General features: G+C 38.2%; 2 protein-coding genes across 2 annotated transcripts in view; one reads left to right on the top strand and one right to left on the bottom strand.

Annotated features, from left to right (window-relative positions):
- Positions 1-26622, top strand: part of LOC308411793 (interferon-induced very large GTPase 1-like) — a gene marked incomplete at its 3' end in the record, with an annotated part of 253476 nt that overhangs the window by 73188 nt on the left and 153666 nt on the right.
- On the bottom strand, positions 10550-26000 carry LOC308411347 (major histocompatibility complex class I-related gene protein-like). Its single transcript, XM_080905231.1, has 8 exons — positions 25884-26000; positions 25079-25357; positions 22957-23259; positions 14309-14398; positions 13414-13683; positions 11681-11959; positions 10974-11276; positions 10550-10657 (listed from the first exon to the last, which is right to left on the bottom strand). Exons 1-8 carry the CDS (start codon positions 25918-25920, stop codon positions 10626-10628), a joined length of 1593 nt encoding a protein of 530 aa, XP_080761357.1. The 5' UTR covers positions 25921-26000; the 3' UTR covers positions 10550-10625.

Genomic DNA, 26622 nt, shown 5'->3' with positions numbered 1-26622 from the left:
TTAGGTGAAATGGTATCCATCCAACATTTGATGGACACGCTCTCATTTCTAGAAATCTTTTAACACACACACCCCTCCGCCCCCCCAAAAATATGACTGTACAGCGTTGGGACAAGGAAGCCAGACTGCAGTCTTATATGTGTCTCTGAAGCTTACAACAGCCCTGTTCAAGTATTGACCAAAACATTCATACATATGGTGCTTTTAACGCAAAAGTACTGCACGGTGATTTTCTTTTCACATTACTGAATTATTCACAGGAGCTGTGTTACTTGCATGTTGTGTTTTTTGTGCAATCACTTCATATTTTTGTAATATAGTGTACTCTTTCTGTGTAAAATCAACCACTCAGCTGCCAGCACACTAATCATGCCATGGCTATGCTGTGTGGCAGGCAGCATGTAGGACCAAATTGCAGGTCTAAAACACAGGAAGTTAACAGAAAATGGTAGCGTTTTTGCTGGACATAATAATACATCTATACAGGAAACAAAATCAAAAACAAGGAATTCGAAATAAGAAACTTAACCAAAAAGAAAAACAAAACAAGAAACAAAACAAGATACTCAATTCAGAGATGGTCTTTCCCTTTGCATCTAAATGGCCTCCTTGACTCCGCGCTCAAACCAGTGTTCCTCCCTGTCGATGATGTGTACATCCTCATCATTGAAAGAGTGTCCACTGGCCTGTAGGTGTAAATAGACTGCAGAGTCCTGACCCTAGTTTCAGGAGACATGACACCTGCCGGCATCCAAATCTGCTTACGTGCATCTTTTGCCCGTTTCTCCTCTACTTTTCTCTTCTTTTCTAAACTGAGAACCTGATGGCTTTGACCTTTTCTTGTCCATCTTCCATCAGTAATTTTGCACTCCAGTATCAACACTCAACCCCACAACATAAACTAACAGACTAATAGACCTACACCTTGTATATTAATTTTTTTTTCTAGGATTTTACACAACCGAGGAGAAACAATGAATATATAATGGGCTTGGATTAACAACATTATGAATGAAATGTGCACTATTTAGAAACAGCATGCCCCCTCTCCTTTCGACAGGTTGTGTTGTAAGACTTCAGCACAGCAGCAAGCAGGCACACCAAGGGCCCTCGCGCTCACTTTTCTCGTATATGTGTGTGAAAGAATTTAGAAAACACATCGGTCCAAAATTATTATAAGTCTATATCATAATGTCTTCAGTTTTTGTGTTTGTTGTAGGCTGTCAACGTTAATGCGTTATTACCGTCATCATGATTAACCCGACTAAATATTTCTTAACACAATCAACCCATTTGGAGCACAGAATGGACAAACAACAAATGCGTTGACAGACTTTTCAGGGATTTTAAGTACTTCTGCACTCCAGATGGATTAATTGCATTAAAATTTTTAATTGCGTTAATCGTGATGACAGCGTTAACGTTGACGGCCCTTTTGGTTTGTTTTTATTTTGTTTTTGTAAAGGCACGTTTACTCCTCGCAAATGGGCAATTGAAAACAGATCGGTGCCCATGCAATCCCCAAAATGCACTGGCATGATGTCGGGGCACCATGGGTGCGAGCAACTTCTTTATTTGGACTCAGCCATGATGCTGCCCCCACCACGATGCTGCCCTGGGCAACCGCCCATGTCGCCAATATCAAAAGCCACTCCTGGAGACAAGGGTGATAATAATAAAAGAACATAATTCCAGAGTCTGAAGCATATATGCTGGGTTTCAGACACAGTACTGTGACAAATCAGTGTGACTGATCAATGTTGCCAGTGCCAACCCTGAGGTCACTAGATTCAAATTTCACATTGCACACCTTAATATCATTTTAACATTTGATTTCATTATTAACACCATGTGTTTTTTTCATATTGTAAAACATGCTGCAAAACAAACTGAGGTAGACTAACTGTGTTATTTAAAGAAACACTCTGGCATTTTTAAACAGGCTAGTTGTCTGTACTGTGATGGATTTAACTTAAAGAACACTGTGTGACTGGTGCACAGTGGCAGTGGTTTCATGGTCAGAGTCAGGTTACATCGAGTGTAGCAGAGAGTCCATATGAATTTCAGGTGATGATGCTGAGATCAACTGACTAAATTCCACCTTCATACCAACTTTATACTAAATAGAAAAGAGCATAAACAGTGTACTGTCATTGTAGAGGATGGAAATCAGCCAGGAACACTCATGAAACATCTGCTGACATCTGATTAAATTTAGTTGTGTACATCCATAAAGAGCAGACTGTACACTAAGAAAATCTACTAGAGCTCTCAATAGAAATTATTATGAGTTATGATTCTTTTCCCCACACTGAACCATTACAACCAGTTTTAGGGATCCTCAAACTTGTGAATCCACTTTAATCCCTGATTGTACAAATTTTCCTGTTTAGAGGAAATCGTTTTAATTTTCTTTCTTTTTCTTCTGATTCAAGCTGAGTATAATTAGAATTTTAAAAAGTTAGACTGAAGTTTGTATTCTTATCTATTGATATTACTTTATCATTATGTTAATATAACACAAGGTTCAGTTAGCTTTGCACAAAAATAGAAATGTCCTCTAAAGAGCTACTTTTTACTTTCTCAGTTTGAACACATTTCAAAGACTGTACTTTTTTACTTTTACTTGAGTAAAGAAGTTGAATCAGTAATTCAACTTTTACTGGAGTATTTGTTAAAAGTAGTGTATTTCTACTTAAGTACAGAGTGTCTGTGCTTTTGTCAACTCTTACTAAGCTTAGGACCTGAGGATGGAATAGCTGAGGAACAACAATTTGATAAATATGTATTAATAGACCTCTCTGCATTGAATCATATCTGTTATTAACCTCTGTCTCTCTTATCCTGTCTTCCTTCTCTCACCCCAACCGGTCGCAGCAGATGGCCGCCCCTCCCTGAGCCTGGTTCTGCCGGAGGTTTCTTCCTGTTAAAAGGGAGTTTTTCCTTCCCACTGTTGCCAAAGTGCTTGCTCATAGGGGGTCATATGATTGTTGGGTTTTTCTCTGTATCTATGAAGCGCCTTGAGGCGACTTTTGTTGTGATTTGGCGCTATATAAATAAAATTGAATTGAATTGAATTGAATCGAATAAATAGACTCATGTGTGCAACCAGAGTTTGAAGTCCAACAGTATGTCAGAACCCCAGCCTCAAAACGTTGGCAAAATGTGTTTTTTTCCAGACCAAAGGAATGACGAGCTTTCATAATTTATCTGAGCTTCTATGACCTTCTCTTTGTCTACAGAGAGTGCTATGGCTTTTTTGTCCTCATAGAAGCTCTATTGAGACAAGTGCACTTTTACAGTCTGGTGTTTTTTTTTCACTTAATGATGTCATTAAGATTCACCAAGTCTTCCTGTTCACAAGCCTGCACATGTCACAACACACACAAGCAATAGAAGGATAAAAACGTGAATTCTGTTTTTGTATCATGTGTCTGACTTTAAGTGAAGTGTCCTGTCGATTGGGCCAAATTTTGAATGAGCTGTTACTTTAAATCCACTGAGAGGAAAATTTGGTCTGACAGCAAGGCAGACTGTCAGTCCAGAGGAGCCAATCTGGTGATCATAAACAACAAAGAGGAACAGGTGGGTGTGTTTGTTTGATGCAACTGCCAGAAGTTCTGTGTTTTGACCATCTGCCCATCTACTGTCTATTGATCTATCTATTCTATAAAGGACAAGAGAAGTGAACTGAAATGTTTCAGAGAAGTGAACTGAAATGTTTCATCTCATTTAGTTTTTCTTTCAGACAAATTCACAACATGATATTACAACAACAGAAGTACTGAATTATGACTGGCCGAAATATTTATGTCTGTTTTCAATTAGGAATTTATTGAACTGAATATGAGAGGAGACTCCTGGATTGGTCTAAAAGCCGGTTACAAAAGTAAAACTGGGGAACATGAATGGGAATGGGTGGATGGATCCCCGCTGACAGAGGCGTGAGACATTTTCCTTTAAATTAAAACCAAAACCAAAAAGTTATTATTTAATACCACCATGTGTTGGAAGACAGCATGGCAATACATTACATCAGCAAACAAATATATGACCCACATTTAAAACCGATGTCTGTAAACAGCTGTGAAAATATTTTCAAAGAGCAGAGAGTCAGCTCTGCCTTCGTTTTATTCTAAGATTTAAGAGTATGAAGATTTAATATTCATAAAAAACTTGAAAACTGTTAATGTACATGATGATACTCAGAGAAAAGTCTAAAGCAGGTCAATTGCGACAGAAATCTGGAAAATGCTTATAGAGAGTCATAGTTATATAAATGTGACAATTGACATGATTTTAGTCTAGTTTAATATAATATTTTTTTTTATCCAACAGGTTTTTGGCGCCAGGCCAGCAGGATCCTGTTCATGGTTTTTCTGCAGTATGCTGTGAAATTAAGGGAAAATGGACACGATCACAATCTTCTGTATCCAAGACCTGGATCTGTGAGAAATGATTTTTGACTGATGACACAAGGAAAATTAAAATTTCTGAATAATCCAAGTAGTTCTCCAACTTCAATTAGACATCATTAGTGTTAAATTTCATAAAGGTTTGTCATCTGTTACTCATGTTTTTGTTCTACTGTGAACAACTTCCTGTCTTCACCACAATGGATCATTTTAATGTTCATATTTTTGACTTGGTATTTTAATATTTTATTGTTTGCTTAGGTTATTGATCATTGGTTTTGGACAGAAGTTTTTTTCTAAGGATGCAGGAAAGATTATCGCTGATGTATTTTAAGAATTCAAAACATTAAAAACAGTTACAACTGTTTTGAATTCTTAAAATCTGTTTTTCATTAAATTTTAATGAGAAACAGATTATATGCACATAATAAAATATTTACAGAATATGCAACAGAGAAAAATAAAAGAAAATATAAATATAAACTGTAAAATCAATTGTTTATTTTCTTAATGGAACAATGACAAACACACACCACACACACATATATATGACTGATTTCCTCGTAATAATAATATTATCTCTGCTCGTCTAAGTAGCTTGGAAAGAAAAGCCTCTGGACTTCTTTGAGTTGCTCGAAGACGTTTCACCTCTCATCCGAGAAGCTTCTTCAGTTCTAAGGTCAAATGGTGGAGAGTCCCTTTGTCCCTCTTTGGGGGGATACTCCCACTGGGTTTAAATCTGGGACCATTTGACCTTGTGAAACGTCTTCGAGCAACTTAAAGAAGTCCAGATGCTTTTCTTTCCAAGCTCCTTAGACTACAATGACATGGATGACTGAGAACCTTCACAGACATTATCTCTGCTCAACTAGGGATCATTGGGTACAAGTACTATATGTGAGGCTAGAATACTCTTGTCTACAAATTAGATGTCTATGAGAAAATTGTCCTTCCCTCCCTTTAGACATGTTGTCCATAAAAACCTTTCAGAAATGTATGGTGAGATGACAGTTTTAACTCTTACTGAACATTATGATCTTTTTTCTTTAACTATGGTCCCATTAGAATGAAAAAGGTCCATAAAGAAAGATATGTGTCGAAGCACATTTGCCCTGTTTCCGTCTGTCTGATTAATTTCAAAAGCCTAATAATGATGGTTATTAATCGCTGTCTCTTCCACATTGTGTCTTTTGTCCTGTCTTACTCCTCTCACCCCGAACTGGTCATAACAGTTTGTCCTTTGCCAAAGTGCTTGCTCAAAGAGGATCATATGATTATTTTTTTGTTTTCTCTGTATTATTGTAGGGTCTTTGCCTTAAAATATAAAATGCCTTGAGATGGCTGTTGTTTTTTATTGGCACTAAATAAATAAATTTCAACTGATTTGAAAAAAACAAATGTACTGAATTTGATTCGACTGGCCTAATATGCACCGCTTTGACCACGAAGAGGATTTCAACACACAAAATTAATTGTATGTGACTGTAGCTCCTGACACTAAAGAGTCACTCTAGGAGCTCACAGTAGCTGAAATACAGAGGGGCAGAATTCAGGAATGTCTGGCTGCCTTTCAAGCATGAATGAATTCACTGAGTCCTTTTAATCTCACAGGCTGGAGGAGAACACCATCAAAACATTTTAAAGATTTCATTTAATTGAGAAAGTTTTCTGCAAAAAAAGTAAGTTATATAAATGTACCGCTGTACTTTGTTGTTTTTATGATAACATCTGTTGTCAACATATCTGTGACATACTTGAAGAGAATATTCAACTGAGAAATGACATTGACTTAAGGACTTTGAGCTGCTCTCCAGCAAGTTGTATTCTGAACCCAATGGAGTGGATGCAGAACTCAATAACAGATGAGACACAGAATTCAGAATGGAAATTAACAGGTCATCAGAGTCAGCATCAATTGTTTTATGAACATTTTCAGTCTTAATTTTCTTGTATTCCTTTCTGATTTCTTCAAAAGTTAAAATATTCAGTTTGATGGAACATTACCAGCAAGCCCTTAAGTTATCTAAAGACCTTAATTAAATATTGCTATTACTTTTTCCAAATATGTACTTAAGAATAATTGAAAATGATTATTTGATAAGTGACTGTAAATATGTGGCAAATATGTGCATTAATGTTAATATTTGTACAGAGAAATTAAAAAAAACATTCAGCTGTTAAATATTCTTTTTATCATCAAAAAAGTCAACCTGATGAAAAAACAAAAACAGCAGGTTTGATCAGTGTGCATATATCAGCAGATCCTTTAGCTCAAATAGCATTAAAGACACGATTTTAAAAATAAAATAAAAACATTTCAGTCTTTTTTCATAAAGGTGAACACAATTCAAAAAATGTGTATTTATGCCTTCTTTAGCTTAATTTTCTTAATACGAGCTAAAGTTTAGAATATGAAATATACAAATATTTTCTTCAATTTTCCTTATTTATAATGTAATTCACCCAGCTCTTACTTGCAAAGTGCTTCACAGAGCAAAAAATTACAACAAATCAATGACACAAAACCATAACAAATGAAAAAAAAAGTCTTATAAAAGATATATGAAACACTAATGATGGAGACACTCTGACCTCAGTAAGACTGTTCCAGAGTTTGGCAGCTTTAGTCATCTCTGTTTACAAGCTGAAAATTCTAAATAATGAGAAGACCTCTAATCCCAAAAGGACCTGACTGTGACTGTGTTATGTGACTGTGACTTTTATTTTGACACAATCAAACAAAGTTTGTAACTCGTGGCACTTTCCAATGCACACTGCTCTGGCTCCGGTGCTCTTCTCCAGCAGCAGATTCCTCTTTCTGGCCTGGCTGCTACTGAAATAGGGAAGGCATGATTAGAAGATGCTCGCTGGCTGTGACAAACAAGTGTCCCTGACACCACACCCTGAACCTGCCACTCCACTCCTCCACTCTGGCCGAGCCACCAACCACACCCCGCAACAAGCTCTTTTCACAGAATGCTTTAAAAATACATCTTAAAATCAATGTGTAGTGCTGTGTTTGTTTCTGTGGTCTATGGATTCAGTCTCGAGAATTCAAATATGTTTCCAGAAAGGTCCAGAACACAATGTTAGTCCCACTGCCTCTGTTCGGTAGTGTCGAGCCAAACGGACTTTAACGTGTGTTTGAACGAGTTTAAGTACTTGAGAAACATCAAAAATATCATTTATGTATACATTGAAAAGTTTTGGTCCCAACACTGACCCTTGGGGAACACCACATGTAATACCAAGTTTCTCTGAATGGTAATGCCCTATGCTAACATATTGTTCCCGACCTGTTAGGTAACTTTTTAACCATTTACCAGCTTTCCCTCGAATACCATATCTTTCCAATTTATCCAATAAAATTGAGTGATTGATTGTGTCGAAGGCCTTTTTGAGATCAACAAAAATACCAACTGCATATTTATTTTTATCCAGTGTATCAGTAATTTCTTCTACTGCCTCAATTATCGTCATTGAAGTGGTTCTTTGCGTTCTGAAACCATACTGACCAACATTTATTATTTGATGTTTTTCAAGGAATTTTTCTAATCTTGAATTAAAAAGTTTTTCTAGAATTTTTGAGAATTGAGGCAGTAGAGAAATAGGCCTATAATTGGTAAAACTGTGTTTGTCATTACTTTTATATAGTGGTATTACTTTCGCAATTTTCATTTTTTTTGGAAAACAACCGGACTGAAATGATAAATTACAGATATATGTTAAGGGACTAGCAATATTCAGAATAACCTGTTTAACTACAGACATGTAGTTATGTCATGATAATCCATTGAAGACTTACTTTTACATTTTAATGTGATATTTATTACTTCTTGCTCATTTGTAGCTGAGAGGAACAGTGAAAAGGGATTTAATTTTATATTACTGATATTTTCATTTTTATGACACGGGATGTCCACTGCTAGTTCAGGGCCAACATTTATGAAGAATTTATTGAACCCATCGACAATATTACTCATGTTGTGATTTTCACCATTTGCATCAGTAAAATATTCAGGATATGATGTTCCAGAAGATCCTTGTTTAATTAAGTTGTTTAAGACATCCCAAGTTCCTTTTATATTGTTTTTATTTTCATATAATCTTCTTCTATAATAAAGTTGTTTGCTCGTTCTTATAATATCAGTCAATTTATTTCTATATGCTTTATATCTTTGTTCCACTTCTTTTGTTTTTACTTTGATAAACTGTTTATACAGATTGTTTTTCTTTTTGCAAGCATTAATAATTCCTTTTGTGAGCCAAGGACTTTTTATCTTTTTTTTCTTTGTCATGTGTTCGTTTACAGGACAATGTTTATTGTACCACATAGTAAAAATATCTAGAAAATTATCATAAGCCTTGTCCACATCTGACTCTTCATACACCGAACTCCAATCTTGTTGTGCTAAATCGAAATTGAAGGCATGAATTGCTTCTTCATTTATTGTTCGCTTTGCTATCATGATCTTGGTATCTATTTTTTTTTTAAATCACAGTCACACAAGTAAAAACTGGTAAGTGGTCAGTTATAGTGGTCGATGAATGAATGAACCACAAAAATATTAAATTTTTATTTCTGTTCTTGGTAATGTTTCGTCCCTTCCTGACACTGTTGTAAGAAATCCTTAAGGCCATGTTGGATGATTGAAATGAGAGTAAAACTTTTGACCAGTCTCGAGAAATGAACCTTTTTAAGAGAATTTTATTATAACCTATGAGGCATCCAGCAAAGATAATTCAAATGATGAAGATCCTTTGCTGCCACACTACTTTAATTTTTCAATCATATTTTAATCCTCTGTAGATGTTGAAGTTAACCCTGTAGCACACTACTCAAATCTTTTCATTAAATTGATTTTTAATATTATTTATATACATGAATCCTTGTAATCAAGGTGTAGTTCTGTTTTCTGAGGTATGAAGGTATATGTATATGGTTTAATGAAAAAGTATTTTTACTTTGGATACTGAAAGTAAAATTGTCTCTCTGTAAGTCTCAGCACACCACTGGGTTACAGTAACTCCTGAATCTAACATGTAGACCAAAAGAATTGAATAGAAATTAAAGTTCCAACTAAATAAAATTTTAACCAGAGAAAACAAGTGTTTCTCTGGTGGATATTCCTTATTAATAGATCACTAAAGGTTGTTTCAGTTCATTCAGGAGTTCACTGTGTCTCTTATTGTTTCTCTTACTGTTACGAGAGCAATAAATGAACCTGTTCACCATTTTAACTAATTATTGTTATGCATCCAGTCATGACAAATACAAGAAGACAACAAGAGAGTGTATGGATCTTAATAGTTTCTGACGTTTTGTTGTTTTTGTGTGTGTGTGTGTGTGTGTGTGTGTGTGTGTGTGTGTGTGTGTGTGTGTGTGTGTGTACACATTATTATTCCAGAGTGCATTTCAGATCAAAGGGACAAAATGAAAAAAAGGACAAGTAAAGACAAATATTTTCAGGTTTTAAATGAATTCAGAAATAATTGTCTAATATGTACAACACTGCAGAAAAAATGTAACAATAAACAAGCCTCTGAATGCTGCTACCGCTCTGTTGTTGAAACAGCTTCTGTGAGTCGCTCACCTTTCTTTTTGTAAACAACAAATCCAACAGCAGCAATTAGCATGACCACAGCACCCACTGCAACAATGATGGGGATGGGCGTGTCAAAGTGCGACTCTCCTGAAGAACAAACAAAACAGCAGGTTAGAACAGAAGTGCATCCATCCACCTATAAGGTTCAACTAGTTAGTCTATGAATCGCATGCTGCTGAAGGGAAGTGAAAATACACTGTACTGCGTGTCTATTGATGTGACCATACACACTATTCACTACCTGCACATACAGTAGATGCAGAACAATTGTATTATTTACCCTTTAAAGACGTTACAGTAGCTCTGTATTTCTGTCTGAAAAACACCTGTAAATGCATTCAGTAACAGCCCTCCGGTTGCAAGGCTAAAAAAAATAACCGAGGGTTTAATGGATTAAACACATTTTGTTGAACTAGTAAATATAAAAGTTCCAAAATGGCTATCAGAGTTTTATGGTCTAAATAGTGAAAGAAATTTAAAAACTGTTATTTAGAAAAATCACTAATAAAATAACCATGAATCTTCGGTTCCCTAAACTTGTCTAACTGGAGGGGTGTATCATCGGTTGTAGGGTGCTGTGTTTGTCTACGTGATTTTGATTCAGTCACACAGAGAGTTCAGTGACACTGACAGGAGCTGGAGGGCTAAAAAAATAAAACAATTTCAGTTAGTCCACTGATCGTGGAATGGCTTTTGTATGAAACATTAGTGGAACTTTTTTTAATTCACAGACTAAAAAAATAAGTTTTTTTCCTTAATCTTAAGAATATTAACAGCATTAACAGCCTCGAAGAATGTACATATTTTCCAGCCCAGCTTGGATCTCCATCAGTTATTCCCAAAGTAATAATAATAATAATGAAAAAAGAAGCCAGGAAGAAAGATTCAAGCCTCACATTTTAGACAATCCACAGTATCAACAAACTAAATTACTCAAATATGTTTTTCTCACCTTTCCAGTTGGTCCTGATAATGCTTTCATTCAGATTTGTGATGATGTCCTCACCACCAGAGAGCTGAAAGACACAGTCATACCTTCCCCAGTCTTCAGGTGTGACTGATAATATGCTCAGGTCAGCACTCATCTGGAAGGTCTCATCATTGTTGGGGAGGATCTCTCCTATCTTTACACCTTCATGAAGCTCATCTCCATCTTTCCTCCAGAACATCACGGCTCTGTCAGGATAGAAACCTGTAGCATGGCAGCTGACTGGAGAGGAGGGAGTCTTCTGGAGGAGAGACACTGACGGAAGAACTGGAGAGATGGAAGGTGGGAAAGAGAGATGGAAACAAAAGGACAATCGATGGAAGAGAAACAGAAAAATGGCAAAGAAAGAAATTTAATAGGGAGATATGAACAAAAAAAACATTGATATCAAACTCACACAACACATCTAGGAGGCTCAGTGGCACTAGCATTTTAAAGGTGTTAGGAGGCTAGAAGAATAAAGAAAAATGTCTTGTGGTGCAAGTAAAAAAAGTCTACAAAATAAATCATGTATATCATTTTAGCTTCAGTTTGTGATTTGTTTGTAACCTTGTACTTTTTTTTATAATTAGTTGTTTGTTCTCTGCCCCACTCTCTGGGTTCACATATGCCTTGTGTGTGTGAATAAATACTGCGTAGCCACTAAACTTTATAAGCTCATGTGATTCTACCTTTTGTCTGTGGGAAGCTTTTCTCATACTCCACATACAGCTTCAGATACTCTGGACAAATCTTGGTGAGGTCATTTTCTCTGTGTTTTATTCCAAGTTGGTCAGTATCCCATTTCAGTTTGGTAACATCAGCCTCTGGTTTCAGTGCGATCCATGTCCCTTTCTCCAGATCAAATTTAAGGAAGTCTTCTCCGTTATAATGATACTGTGTCATACCAATAACCTCCCCAGTGGTTTCATCCCATTCACAGCCATCTATCCTCTGTAAAATGTGGACACCTGAAGAGAGAAAGGAAGAATACATTTCAATGAACAATTTTAATACTGTACTTTGTGTAAGGCTCTATTGTTCTCCAAGCATTAGTTTGTTTTGTGATTCAAGTCACACTATCTGAGAACTTTTTATTAGTATAACTAATGGAAGCTAATTGAAATGCTACAGAACTTATAAATGAACCTGATTAATCAAGTTTATGAGAAAAAAGATGGACGACAAGAATAAAACTGATTTAATTCAGAGTATACTCCACAGCCAGCAAGTACGACACAGCAAGGCTTTCTTTGTGAGACCCAACGGTATCACAAATGTGGTTATCATCTTTCTCTGTTAAGCTGGGCTTCCTGGTTCAGGCTCTGTGTGTGCTCATATTAAAAAAGGCATTTCACAGGTCACATAACTTTTTACACACAAAATGATCTCCATGAGTGCCTAATGAAATCAGAGATGCTATCACGTGATGATGATAAATGATAAAAAATAAAAGAATAAGAAAGGAATAAAACACTACTGAAAATGAGAATATGAATGAAAAATGTAAATTTAATGATTTAAACTAAATCTTTAATTCAAGTTAATTATGTTATGGCTGAGTGTGCTCTAGGTTCTGCTATGAATCTGTGAGGTGACGGCTGTGCATTTAAACTGGGTCCATTTAAAAATAAAGGATTACACTCACAGTCTAAAGGAGATGTGGAATCTCTTTAGTTTCTCAGCAGAAAGGTAAAATTGATTCATTTCATTGATTGAACAGCTATTTTTGATGTGTGGTCTGTGTTATAGTAGATTTAATTCCAGAAGTATAAATGACTAATCAGAAGTATTACAACATTTATATATATTTTTTGCACCACCAAATGAGTACATATGCATTCCTGTGACTATGCAACATAAAGTTTGCACTACTGTAACTGGACAGCTGCACTTCATTCGTTATTTTGCTTTGTAATATTACCCCTTTGGAGCTGTCTGACAACTAGGCTATAAATTCTAAGAAACTGTAAAACCGTTGCAAAATAAAACATTTTAAAGACAAAATCTAAACGTATCTGTTCTTAACCTCCTAGGACCTGGCGATGTGATGTGATGAAAATGTGGTGTCCACATATGTGGACATCACATTTTGGGTTATTTAGACCAAAATACTCAATTCTGCTCTACAGGAGCCTGATATCCACTTACGAGGACATTATACTGCTACTGTTCTATCAAAATTTTAAATGAATATCCTCATATGTGGCTCTCATTTTTCTTAAAAACAAAAATAAGGTAAAAAAAAAAAATCTGGTAATTCTTTGTTTTTACATTCATCGGGCCCCAATATGCCCAAATATCAAAGAGAAATTAAAAATGCATGCCGTTGAAGAGTTCGGGTCTTATGAGGTTAAAGTAAGAAGTTTTTGTATATGCAATGTTTCATTATCATTTAGGGTAAGGTATAACAGAAATACTGCACCTTCACTTTGATTGAACTGCTGTTTCAAACTAGAAATCAGCTCTCTGAAGAAGTTTGGCTGATCCTCAAAACACTTGTGCTTGTACCAGTCCAGTTGCTCAGGGTGTTTTTTTAAAATGTTCTTCGCCCACTCCTGTCTTGGTTCCAATATCTTCTTGCTCACGTCACAGTAACCCATCTGAACGCCATCAACCATCAGCACACCAGCGAATTCTGAGATGTTCAGAACTCCGGAGGATCCAATGATAAAATAGTTCAGCGAGTGTTTCACTGTAGGACAATGTTTATAATGGTAGCAATTAATTCAGATGCACAAAAAGTATCAGAAATATAATTCATTTAGTTATCCAGGCTGCACCCTTTCTCTTGCCCAGTGACAGATCAGATAGACTACTAGATTATTCAGTCAAAAAAATCTCATTTAATCTGCACTAACAGAGACAGAAGGCTCTACAGCAGGACTGTGCAGCTTTTAATTTATATTTTGACAAAGATTTGGGGCTAAAGGACCAATGTGGCTGATACGCTTTGCATGTGCAAATTATCAAGAATGTCCAAAACTATTAATATTCAACCTAAATCTTAAAAAAAAAAACAACGTATTTAATAGGTCACATCTGACATGAATAGAATAGAATAGTTTAGTTACCTTTTACCAAACGAATGTAAAATGAGATTTAAAGCAACTCCTACCCACAGCAGCGGTGACAATGAAATTCAGTTGTCAAAGTATACCTGATAAAACATGGATCTTTTAAATTCTAGAAAATAAATATAAAAACTGAGTTTACAACATTCGGGCTAAAAGAGCTTTAAAGTGAAACAAAGCAAAAACTCAGCTTTAGGTCAGATGACTCTGCTGTCAGAGCTCAAAGGTTTAACGTTTTTTTCTTACCTGCGAATGAGCCATAGCACAGAAGAATCAAGAAAAACAGCTTCATGTTTTCTTTATCCATAATGTTATCATTGTTATTGCTCTTGTTCCCTCTAACATGTAAAGACCTTTGAGGTTAGTTTAACTTAAGCAGCTATTGCAGCGTCTACTCCTGATTTCTGCTCCTAATAATCTGCCTGCACTCGCCCACTTTCCCACATGCCTATACCTGTAATAGTCTGATATAATCCTGACTACCAGGAAAAAAAAATGTTGTCCAATCAAAAAAAATTTAAATCCCCCAATGTTTGTAAGGTACGGAGCCCGCAGGGGACATGGGAGAAAAAAAAAATTGAGGAAAAAAAAAAAAAATTAGGGAGGAAAAAAAAAAAAAATTTGGGAGGAAAAAAAAAATTAAGACGGACTTTTGCGAGAGCTCGCAAAAGTTTTAGCCGCATTCTTCGGAGGCCGCCAGCTCGAAGCCGACCGGGAGGTCGAGGCACGATGTGCCGGGAAAGCTGTGTTCCTCCCGGCTGTAGTAGGTCTCGACCTCCCGTTAGCTTCGAGCTAGTGGCCGCCAGCTCGAAGCCGACCGGGAGGTCGAGGCACGATGTGCCGGGAAAGCGGTGTTCCTCCCGGCTGTAGTAGGTCTCGACCTCCCGTTAGCTTCGAGCTAGTGGGTGTCAGATCTCCAAAAACGTCGGAGCACTTTTGCAAATATGTGATGTCTTGTAAACCGAGCAGGTATCTGACGTTTACACAACTACATTCACGCCTCAAAATATCTTAAAAGTGTATTTTGTGACCCAGAAAGAGTAATATTACAACTAAGTAGCTGCCGCCATTGTTGGAATTCAACTTTCGCGAGAAAGTTTTGCGAGCTCTCGCAATACTTTTGCGAGATCTCGCAAAAGTCCGTCTTAATTTTTTTTTTTTCTCCCTAATTTTTTTTTCTCCCATGTCCCCTGGGGGGCTCCGTATTAAGGTAATTAGAAGACTGAAATAATTTTTTGGGAAAAATAAGTTTACATTTTTTAGATATCACATGTCCACTGCAGAGGACATTGGAAGGCCAAACGTGTAAAAATGAACTTTGATGGCAAACATTTTCTTCAACTCTTCACCAAGGAGAAGTTTGAACTCAAGGAACTGTAGTGGTTTCTTCCCCCAAAACTGCAAGTCACTGCTATACTGAAGCCACGAGTTGGTGATTGCCAGATCAAAAAGTAGAAAACTGCACATACTGTCAATTTCTGAGTGTGAGGGACCATCCTGTAGAAACTCAACATTCGGCAACAAGGTCCACGTCACCTATATTGGTAGTGTACTCAGCAATTGCCAGTGGACTTGGCACATGGACAAACCTTTTGTTTTTCTTAGACCATCTTGTGCGTCTGTCCTGAGGTTGATTGCCATAGGCAGAGGATGCCATGACAACTGTCCAACCACTTAATGACAGCAAGTTCAGGTCTGAGTACCATCCCTGATGCTCCTCCTCCTTTCTTCTTCAAGGGCTTATTCCCTATGATCTTCTTCATCAGACAACTCAAGATCTGGGTTTCCCTCATCAAACTGCAATAAATTTCTTTCTGCTTCTAAAAAGGACTCCTTTTCTGGTCATTTAAAAAAACAGAACAAAATGGAGGAAATGACTACAAATGTCCACTATGGAGGACATTTTTTAAACACTTCAATACTATACTAAAATGAAGTTAGAATTAAGCATACTATGTTTTAATGTGTTATTAAGAGACTTATTTAAAATATGCTAACAACATTCATTGCTAAAAATTGCTCAATAAGAAGTTTTATGCACTTACTTTTCTTCTTCCCATAAAATGTGCTTGCAGCGATGGCCGCCATGTTCCTTCATGAAAAAACTAAAGTTCCCAAAGCTCCACCCCTTCACATTTGGTATCATTGGAAAGCCCTAAATGTCCTCTGTAGATACCAAAAGGAGGCAATTCTGTAGTATGCAGTGCATGGGAGATATTCAGGTTTAGAAAGGTGCTCTACAGAGGACAAATTTGCATTGCTGGTAGTCAGGAGGATATACTGCTTCTTTAGAACACAGAACTGGAAGGATCAGTTTTGTTGTCATGGTCCCTGTGCCTCCCCGGCCAGCCCAGTGTGGCCACAAGTGTTTGTGGTTTTTCTCTCGCTCTCTCTCTCCTACCTGTCTGCCTGGGCAGAGCTCTGATTGGGCTCCTGCCCTTGGCCCACGCACCTGCAGCTGATCTCGAGCGAATTGCAGTTCTCTGGCTCTTCTTAAGGCTGGGGTCTGAGCTATTCGTCGCTGGAATATTGAGTAACCCTCGTTAGTATTGCCTGGCTTCCTTGCGATTCTACTGTTCCCGTGTTTGCCTTCAACTTACCCTCGTCTGTGTAAATAGGTTTACCAGGATCAGCCCTTTTGTGACCCCTGGACCCCGTGAGTAGGAGAGTGAGCTGCTTGTGTGGAGACTGTTTGGACGAGGAGCAGAGCGAGTGCGAAGAAGTGTGTCTCCCCAGCCTATTGATCCCCGGGACCCTGGTGTCCCCCCCCTTCATGTGTATACAGCGCACCAGTGTGATTAATAAAGTGTCGTTGAACTGTGCTACCTCAGTCTGCGCCTGAGTCCGTTCCACTCCCGTGACATTTGTTGTAACACACTGAGAGCAGGGTCCCAAAATACTTAAAAAACAGTGTCTCTTTATGATATTCTGATTTTCTTCTAATTATGTTCTTTCAGCTGTTCATGTGTCTATGGTTTGTTTAGCATGTATGTATTTTATTTGAGTTATTTTCATAAATTCAAGATTCAGTTTATGTTTAAAGAGTGTACATGACCTGCTGTTCCAATAAATAGGTAAATAATGTTTTGATTTATGAATAATTGTAACATTGATAATAGCCTGATAATAGCCACTGGTTATCAGCAGTCCACAGGGATTTGTCTGCAGAGGAGCAGAGCTCAGCCAGTCTTCTTCCTGCTGATTAGCCAGCTTAGTCTGGCCTTTAAAAAGGCTTCAAAATAAAAAGGCTTTCATGGAAATTTCAGACCTTGTTTTTTTCCATTTTAAAAGCTGTTTTTATTAAGCCATCTGTCTTTTTTAAATTTAAATATATTCTGATCTGTCTGCACTTCCCATCTTGCCTCTACCTGCCTCCAGTGCATCCCAGTTTCACATTTTGTCACATTAAAGCATTGTTAAAAAACGCATTAAATCGACTTTTTACCTTAAAGTTCTGCACACAATACCCCATAGTGTAAAAATGAGAAACATTTGCTTAAAATTCTTGCAAACCTAGTTGAAGTCTCAAGTCTTGTTGAGTCCTTAAGGTGTTTTGAGCATGATGTTACAAGCTTGGCGCACCTATTTTGGGGTATTTTCTCCCATTCTTCTTTCAGGATCTCTTCAGCTCCCTCAGGTTAGGGGAGTGTCAGTTATTCTTTAACCCCTCAACAACTAGTGTCTCATATTACACAAACACAGTTTTTCTGAGTTTTTGAGACTTCTGATTTAATGACCAAGTTTCTCTGTAATGCGGAAACAGAGCACGCTGTCCAGTCTGTGGATTAGACCATACCAGCTTCAGCTCATTGATCTCAAACACCCTCTTCTCCACACAATAAACTGCTCTACAAGTACAATTTGTGTTTGTTGGCTCATTGGCAAGAGTTCACTGCTCCATCGCTTAGTGCTGCTTCATCTACAGTGGAATTTATGGTTCAGAGAGCGTGACGCATTTGCAGTCTGCTCCAATCCAGGGACTGCCCGTCTGCCTGCAGTGAGCTGTGTTACCAGATGGGGGCAGTCTACAGACTACGTGGTAAATCCTATTTGGATTAAGAATTATATCATTACAAATCATTGAACTCCATCTAAGCCTCAGTTTTCATCTTTACCACCAACAGCTCCTAGATTGCAGGGGGGCATCTTGTCCTAAATCCTCTCACCCCTGCAATTCTGTTCTGCCATCATGGTTCATCTCAGTCTATTTGCTAAATACATTCATTTTTCTATCACAATAAAATGTTCAGTTCTTCCACGCAGGGACGTGCAGAGAGGTTTAAAGGGGCGGGTGCTCAAAGTTAAAAAGGGGCACATTGAACCAGGCTGAATAACAACAACACACATTCATCAAGAATCTAATATGGGCAACAAGGCAAAGCCCCTAAGCGCTTCCCACTACATTCAGTCATTCACACACAGGCGATAGCAAGCTACATTGTAGCCACAGCCACCCTGGGGCGCACTGACAGAGGCGAGGCTGCCGGACACTGGCGCCACCGGGCCCTCTGACCACCACCAGTAGGCAAACATGGGGTTAGTATCTTGCCCAAGGATATTTGGCATGCAGCCAGGAGGCAGCCTGGGATCGAACCACCGACCTTTTGATTAGTGGCTGACCTGCTCTGCCACCTGAGCTACAGCCACAGTACAATGTTGCTGTTGAGGGGTTTCTGCTGCTCCTGCTGCTGATAGTGCTGGAGGGCAGGGCTGTGTTGATCTGAGACTGTAGACATTAAAAAGTCCATAGGAGAGATGGTAGCTGATTAAACAAGTGTCATGAGATAATAACAAAATGCAAAGATTGGTGACAGCGCTTGGAACCATAAGGCAACAAAAAACTGTGAGAAATAATTTAGGCTCTGCCTGTGAATCACTCTTTGCTTCTCTTCTTCCTTCCATCCCATCATTTCATATATCACTCTCCACTTGCTGTCCATCTGAGAACAAGGCACAACTTGCTATTGCAATGAACTATAATTTAATTATCCACACCTAACAACTCCAGCACTTAATCTAAATGATGACAGAAAAATGTTATAGCCCTGCTTTTAGTAGCCTCACACAGCTCCTACTGTTTCCTCCTCATGTCCTTACCAGGCATGTCTGGAAAATGTTATATCATGAGTAATATTTTTTTTAAAAATCCATCTAAATAAAACACACACATGCACGCACACACAGTGACATTTTAGACCTTCTTCAGAATACTGTATATACTATGGGCATCACGGTGCTGATCCAGAATCCTTACATTATTATTTATTACTAGAGCTACAATAATAAAGCAATGAGGAGGGGGAAGTAATAAATATGAAATAATGTATTTATGATGATTCCATTTGTTTCACTATCCACTCTGTGCAGGGGCAAAGCTTATTACATTTTTAAACTGTAGAGATACAATCATTTTACTGCTGTAAAATCCAAATTTTGTCTTATTTAAAATATAAATCTAATATAATCTGCTTCTTAATGTATGTTCTTTAAAATACAGCGTGTGTTTTTTAAAATATTATAATAATGCATAATTATGTGGACATGCATATTAGATCGTTTTTAGTGAAATATAATCCCTCCAGAAAGGCAGGAAAAGCCCGGAAACTTACTTTAAAACTAAATATGTTCCCTAAAACGGTGACAGAGCTATAGACCCATGACAGCCAGGTAGCCAGCAGCTATGACCAGCACTACTTGTGCAGTTAATAAAAGGACAGGTAATGTTTGTCGCGCTGTTGCACACGCAGCACGCTCGTTTGTTTCAGTTCGTCAGTTGCAACAAGACAACTTACCAACGTGTACGTAATAAGCTAATACTCCTGGGTGCTACACACTACAGTGTACGCTGTACACCTACTTACTGGTTTTGTCGCATCAGTCTGTGTCTCTGAGTTAACTTGTGTTTCTCCTACAGCTCCGGACCGCAACAAATGCGCGTGCTCTTTGTGAGCTCGTTCCCGGCTCGTAACCAGCGCGTTCTGCCGTCAAGGGCGATCATTGGTTAATAGTGATCATGTGACTGATGCAAGCCAGATCCTTTTATTTAGCAAAACTGTGATTAATAGTTAAATATTATTGTTGAGGAGCACCGAAAGGACTCCGCACGCACACACACATTAAAAAAATAATAATAATAATTTTTTTTTTAAAAAGTTGCCTCAACAAAAGGGCACTTTGGGCACCCATCAGGAAAGGGGCGGGTGCTCAAGCCCCTCTAGCCCCCCCTGCACGTGCCTGCTTCCACGTGATCTATTTTTCTTGAACTTTAGTTGATGAGATATTCAAAACCTTCACAATTTTGAGAAACAGAATTTTGAAATTGTTCTGTAGAATTTATAAGAACAGTTTTTAAGTGATTGGTGAATCTCTGTCCATCTATATGGTAAAAATGGTAAATGGCCTGCATTTGTATAGCGCTTTACTAGTCCCTAAGGACCCCAAAGCGCTTTACATATCCAGTCATCCACCCATTCACACACACACACACACTGGTGATGGCAAGCTACATTGTAACCACAGCCACCCTGGGGCGCACTGACAGAGGCGAGGCTGCCGGACACTGGCGCCACTGGGCCCTCTGACCACCACTAGTAGGTAACGGGTGAAGTGTCTTGCCCAAGGACACAACGACCGAGACTGTCCAAGCCGGGGCTCGAACCGGCAACCTTCCGATTACAAGGCGAACGCCCAACTCTTGAGCCACGATCACCCCCATGAGCTGTGTTGCCAGATGGGGGCAGTCTACAGACTACGTGGACTGAGGCAGACTCTGAGGAAGTCTGCCTCAGTCAGTCCACTTTGATGCTCGCCACGTCACTTTGTGACAGGGAAACAGAGAAGTTCAGAACATGCAGAGTGAACTGTCATGTCATATTTTCCCAAACAGCTGATGTTTCTGGGTCTTAACAACCACCTGAGCCCAAGCAATATAAGACACACAGCATCTCTTACCTTACTGAAAAAGCTGCTGGTTTCCTCTGATAGCTGTGAAAAGTTTGGCCATCAGTCTGAGTCAGAAAGACTCTGGTCAAAAAGCATGTTCGAGATAAGTACCTCAAAGAGGTCTTGGATCAGCAGACCAGACAGCGTTCATGGGCTCATTATAAACTACACGCAGTAAACAGAAAAGTGAAAAGGCTGTAAAATTGCCGTAAGCATTTATACAGTGTGTACAAAGTGTAATTTTCCGGTTGAGCTTTAATCAATGCCTCCGCTGTTAGAAAGCTCAGCAGTGACGCCTTCTGGGAAAGAGCTAAATTACATGCATATGATCGGCTGCCTCGTTCACCTACAGCAGTGCCGAGGACATTTAACCATGCATGTGACATTTTGTGTGCATTTATAAAGGAATTATCACATATGCACTTACTGCATAAAAAACCTACACAATGTCCAAATATTTGTTTTGTTCTAAAAGAGAAAAAAGCTCTTTAAAAAAAAAAAAAATCTAAAGTTCACACAACACAAAACACGTTTGTTGATCAGTGTCTGATATGTGGATTTAAGGCCTAACAACAACATTTAACCTGTTCTACAAAATTGTTTTTACTTGAGACAATTTTTTTTCTTAAAAATATATCAGGGGCGTTCATTTCTCTACGATGATAAACATCTTTCTGTCTTTTTTAGAAAATTGAACAAAAATTAATAAGGTTGTGTATTTGCAGTTTAGCCCTTAATGCTTCTAAAAACATTTTAATAGAGCTTTTAAAAAAAAGTCAATAAAGAAAACAAATACAGTAGTTAAGAGATTTATCATTTTTATTTATTTGTATTTGAATGAAACATGACTGAAAACCATTTTTATGTGAGCAACAAAACACAGGACAGTATCCCCCCAAAAATCCCTGATTTCTGTCACATTTTTATGCTTTGAGTTTTCTGGCTGATGATTATCACTAAATTTTGAAAATGATTGCGAGGCTGTCATATTTGACATTAAGTTGAATAAAATAATTATCAAGGCAGCCAGAAGGGGCATAATTGCATCTTATCTGCATATCATTATTGAGATACACACTCGTGACACAGATATACACTCATAACATTGGGGAAAAAAAATCATAAATTCATTTTATTGGAAAATAAAACAACTTTAAGCAAAGTGTTGCATGACACTGCCAAAAACCTTTGGCCAGCTGATCCAGCTGAAAGCAGTGGGTCAGGCTCTGGTTTGACACTTAAGAACATAATAAATGTAGAGCGACCTTTTAATACCCACACAGGAGAACAGGCAGTGTTGGAGACACACGGGACAGTTCGATGTTTCTGAGCTCTGAAACTCAAACTGAAAACTACTAAAAGTTGTTAATATGGATGAAATAGATTAATTTGACTGAAATGGATATTACAGATTCTGACTTGTCTCTTTCAGTAACAACTGAATGATCATATGATGGTATTGAAAATTACTAGAAATTTAAAAACTGTTATTTAGAAAAATCACTAATAAAATAACCATGAATCTTCGGTTCCCTAAACTTGTCTAACTGGAGGGGTGTATCATCGGTTGTAGGGTTCTGTGTTTGTCTACGTGATGTTGATTCAGTCACACAGAGAGTTCAGTGACACTGACAGGAGCTGGAGGGTTAAAAAAAATAAAACAATTTCAGTTAGTCCACTGATCGTGGAATGGCTTTTGTATGAAACATTAGTGGAACTTTTTTTAATTCACAGACTAAAAAAATAAGTTTTTTTTCTTAATCTTAAGAATATTAACAGCATTAACAGCCTCGAAGAATGTACATATTTTCCAGCCCAGCTTGGATCTCCATCAGTTATTCCCAAAGTAATAATAATAATGAAAAAAGAAGCCAGGAAGAAAGATTCAAGCCTCACATTTTAGACAATCCACAGTATCAACAAACTAAATTACTCAAATATGTTTTTCTCACCTTTCCAGTTGGTCCTGATAATGCTTTCATTCAGATTTGTGATGATGTCCTCACCACCAGAGAGCTGAAAGACACAGTCGTACCTTCCCCAGTCTTCAGGTGTGACTGATAATATGCTCAGGTCAGCACTCATCTGGAAGGTCTCATCATTGTTGGGGAGGATTTCTCCAAGATAAACATCTTCATGAATCTCCTCCCCATCTTTCCTCCAGAAAATCACAGCTCTGCCAGGATAGAAACCTGTAGCGTGGCAGCTGATTGGAGAGGAGGGAGTCTTCTGGAGGAGAGACACTGATGGAAGAACTGGACAGGAGGAAGATAGAAGTTGTGTAGAGTGAGTGAACGTGGATGAAAGTAGTATTGAAAGTTGAGAAAGAAAAACAGATAAGGAAAGGAAATGTGAACAGTTAAGGAAAAAACGCAATTTGCAGTATTTCCACACGTCATATTTAACTGACATTACTTTAACTTGAGGCTATGAAACAGAAATGTGTTATTTTGTTAAACACCTGCTTGCTCCACAGCTCCACTTGGACCTCTGGTGGGAGGTACCAAAACAAAAGAAATGGGTTTAAGGTTGTCCAATGTTGGAAATCAGCCTCTTGCTTCATCGTCTCACATCCTCAGTAGGCAGCACTACCTTCTCCTCCATAGTTCAAGCATTTTGGTTTGACACCAGCCCCACATTTTCCATTCATGATCTCCACATCCTGAAGACCTTCTCTTGCCTCCACGTGCTTTGGCAAGGTGCCGAAACTCAACCACTTTATAGGTCTTGAGACATTCCCTCACATTTATACTTTATAAACACTAAATACAGTTTTTATGTTCCACCTACACGTTTCTCTGACCCTCTTATCATTCTTTTTGTACTCCACAGTTACGCAAGCTTAGACTATTTCTGCTGTGTTAACACTAAAGGGGACTCCTGTTATCATCTCCTTACTCCCACTTACTCTCTGCACTCCAACTTTCACACTTCTTTACACTTTGACTTTTCCTACACTCGCAAGCTTTGTCGCCTTTTCCACCTGTTTTTCTCCATTACCCTGGAAGCTCAACACAAGAAGGGATTCCAGCTGTGGCTTCTTCACCACATCCTCCCAACTCTTACTGTCTCTACCTTCCAGCCTAGCCTCCTGCTCCTTGTTTCTCTTCCTGTCATTGGCCATCCAGTATCCACCTCCTCTCACCACCTCCTGCTGCTCATTTACCTCTGTATTACTCCCATATACCTCCTCATCGCTCAACTCCATAACTGCTGTTATAGCTCTCCACCTCCTTCCCTATCATGTTAGTCTGCCCAACCCTCCCACACTGACTCCACTTTGAGTGAAGGATTTTTTATATTGATAAATGCCTGCTGCTTCTGCTCCCCTGAGATCTCTACTGGGAGTAAGACACAACGGGAAGAGTCGGTAGAGTCAATCAGTTGCAGTCTGGAAACGTGAAAAGTAGGGTTGCCTGTCTCCTGTGGCTTTACTTCCCACCTCTGATTCGCTGATTGTCTGCACCTGTGTCTAGTTTCCCTCCTGTGTGATTGTCTGCCACACCCTCACTGGTTTCACCTGCGTTCACTCCACACTGTGTGGATATAGTCTTCTCCCTGAGCCTCACAGGTGTCACACTGTTTTACCTTCTGTGTGACCTTCTGGCGCTCTCCATGTCCTTTGTGCTTTACTTGTTACTGCTACTTTTATTTTTCATCTGTCTGTAGCATCTGTATGACATCCCCCTTTACCTCTCCATATCTCTTTGGGAGGCAAAGTGAGCCAGTAAATATTGTAAAAGTTGAATAAAATGTTTGTGTAGGCAGCATGATCAGAATCTAGCAACTAAAGGGAGTGACAAGCTCTTTGGATGAAATCCTTTTTCTCCTGCTTTTTGGTTGTTAGTATAGGTTTGAGAACTGTTGTTTAAACTTTGTTCAGGAATCTTGGGATTGAAAGAATGGAAAATTACAATCCTGTTAAGTCTAGGCTGAGGATGTAATAGTCAACCTATACATTTTTTCAGAGATAACTATTTTTATACATATATTTTAACATAAACTACTGCATATAATATAAAAACACTGCAGACTACTGCATCCATGAAAATGCTTTGGGTCATGTAATTTTACCTTTTCTCTGCAGGGAACTTCTTGCAGTGTTCCAAACTGTCTTCAGCCAAGTTGGACAAACCACATTGAGAAAGTATTGATCGTTTCTCAGTTGAGCTCTCTCAGCATCCCATCTTATTTTGGTATTGACAGCCTCTGGTTTCAGTGCGATCCATGTCAGTGTCTTTAGATCAAGCTCAATAAAGTCCTCTCCATCATACCCAAAACGTGTCAATCCGGTCACCTTGCCAGTGGTTTCATCCCATTCACAGCCATCTATCCTCTGTAAAAAGTGGACACCTGAAGAAAGAGAAACAAAACACACACTAAAATGAACCTGTTAATATTATTCATTTCATGAATCAGTGCTATTTTTCAAGGTTTGAGCTATGCTCAGATCTGAGCTGATCTGTCAACTTTTTATTAGCATGACTAAAGGAAGATAGCTGAAATGCTGTAACATGTACAAATTAACTTGATGTGATACCTCAAAAATAAAAGATGAAGGACAAGAGACAGAAACTAATTTAACCCAGGAGTAGACATCTAGATGACAAATTATAAGAATCAGAACTGTTAAGATACAATTGTTAAGGGCAGGACAAACAACAGTGATTATAAGTGATTGTTTTATCACAGTTTTAAGTATGTTCACATCTACAAGGTTTGATGATTCCTGGATTCAATGGAGAAGTAAATTTTCAAGATTTAAGATCTTTAATTACAAAATTTAAAAAAAACAAAATTAATTTACTTAAATCATTTTTGTGTAGGTATTTGTATAATTTGTACTGACTGGTGTAAGGAATAACATAAAATATCACACCTCCAGTTTGGTTGAAATCCTGCTTCACAGTGGACATTGTATCTGTGAAGAAAGGTGGCAGATTCTCAAAGCACACATGAGTGTAATACTGTAACTGCCGAGGGTCTTTGTCTACTATTTTCTTCGCCCAGTCCTGTTTTATTTCCAATATCCTGTTTCTGAGGTCACAGTAACCCGCCTTGACGCCATCAACCATCCCAATACCCATAAACTCTGAGATGTTTGGGTTTCCAGAAGATGCCGTGATGAAATACTTCAGTGAGTGTCTCTCTGTGGGGCGAACAATGTTTATATTGTTAGTATATAAGTCAATAAAACATACAAATAGAGTGTGAAATGTGATGCATTCAGTATGATTTGGTGAACGCATTCTCGTATGAGAATCTGTAAAAGTGATGTGAGTAGGAGTGTGTGTGTGTGTGTGTGTGTGTGTGTGTGTGTGTGTGTGTGTGTGTGTGTGTGTGTCTGGCAGGAAGTGAAGCAGGAAGTCTGAATATAGCTTGTGAGCTTGTGAGAGACTTTTCAAAAGGAAAACAGAGGAATTAGAGAATGAAAGTGCTAAGAAATAGTAATGAAAATGATATTAAATAAATGTCTTAGTGTGTTAATACAGGTGCCCATGGACTTGGCTCAACCTCAGATGAGTACAGCGGCAAAATGATAGATTAACATAATTGGAACGACAAACAGGCCAGGCTTTGGCTGAAATTTTACAGCTTCACCTCTCATCCTGTCCTTA

The sequence above is a fragment of the Rhamphochromis sp. 'chilingali' genome (assembly GCF_963969265.1).
Source record: "Rhamphochromis sp. 'chilingali' genome assembly, chromosome: 15".
Classification (NCBI taxonomy): domain Eukaryota; kingdom Metazoa; phylum Chordata; class Actinopteri; order Cichliformes; family Cichlidae; genus Rhamphochromis; species Rhamphochromis sp. 'chilingali'.
This window is presented reverse-complemented; position numbering and strand designations above follow the sequence as displayed.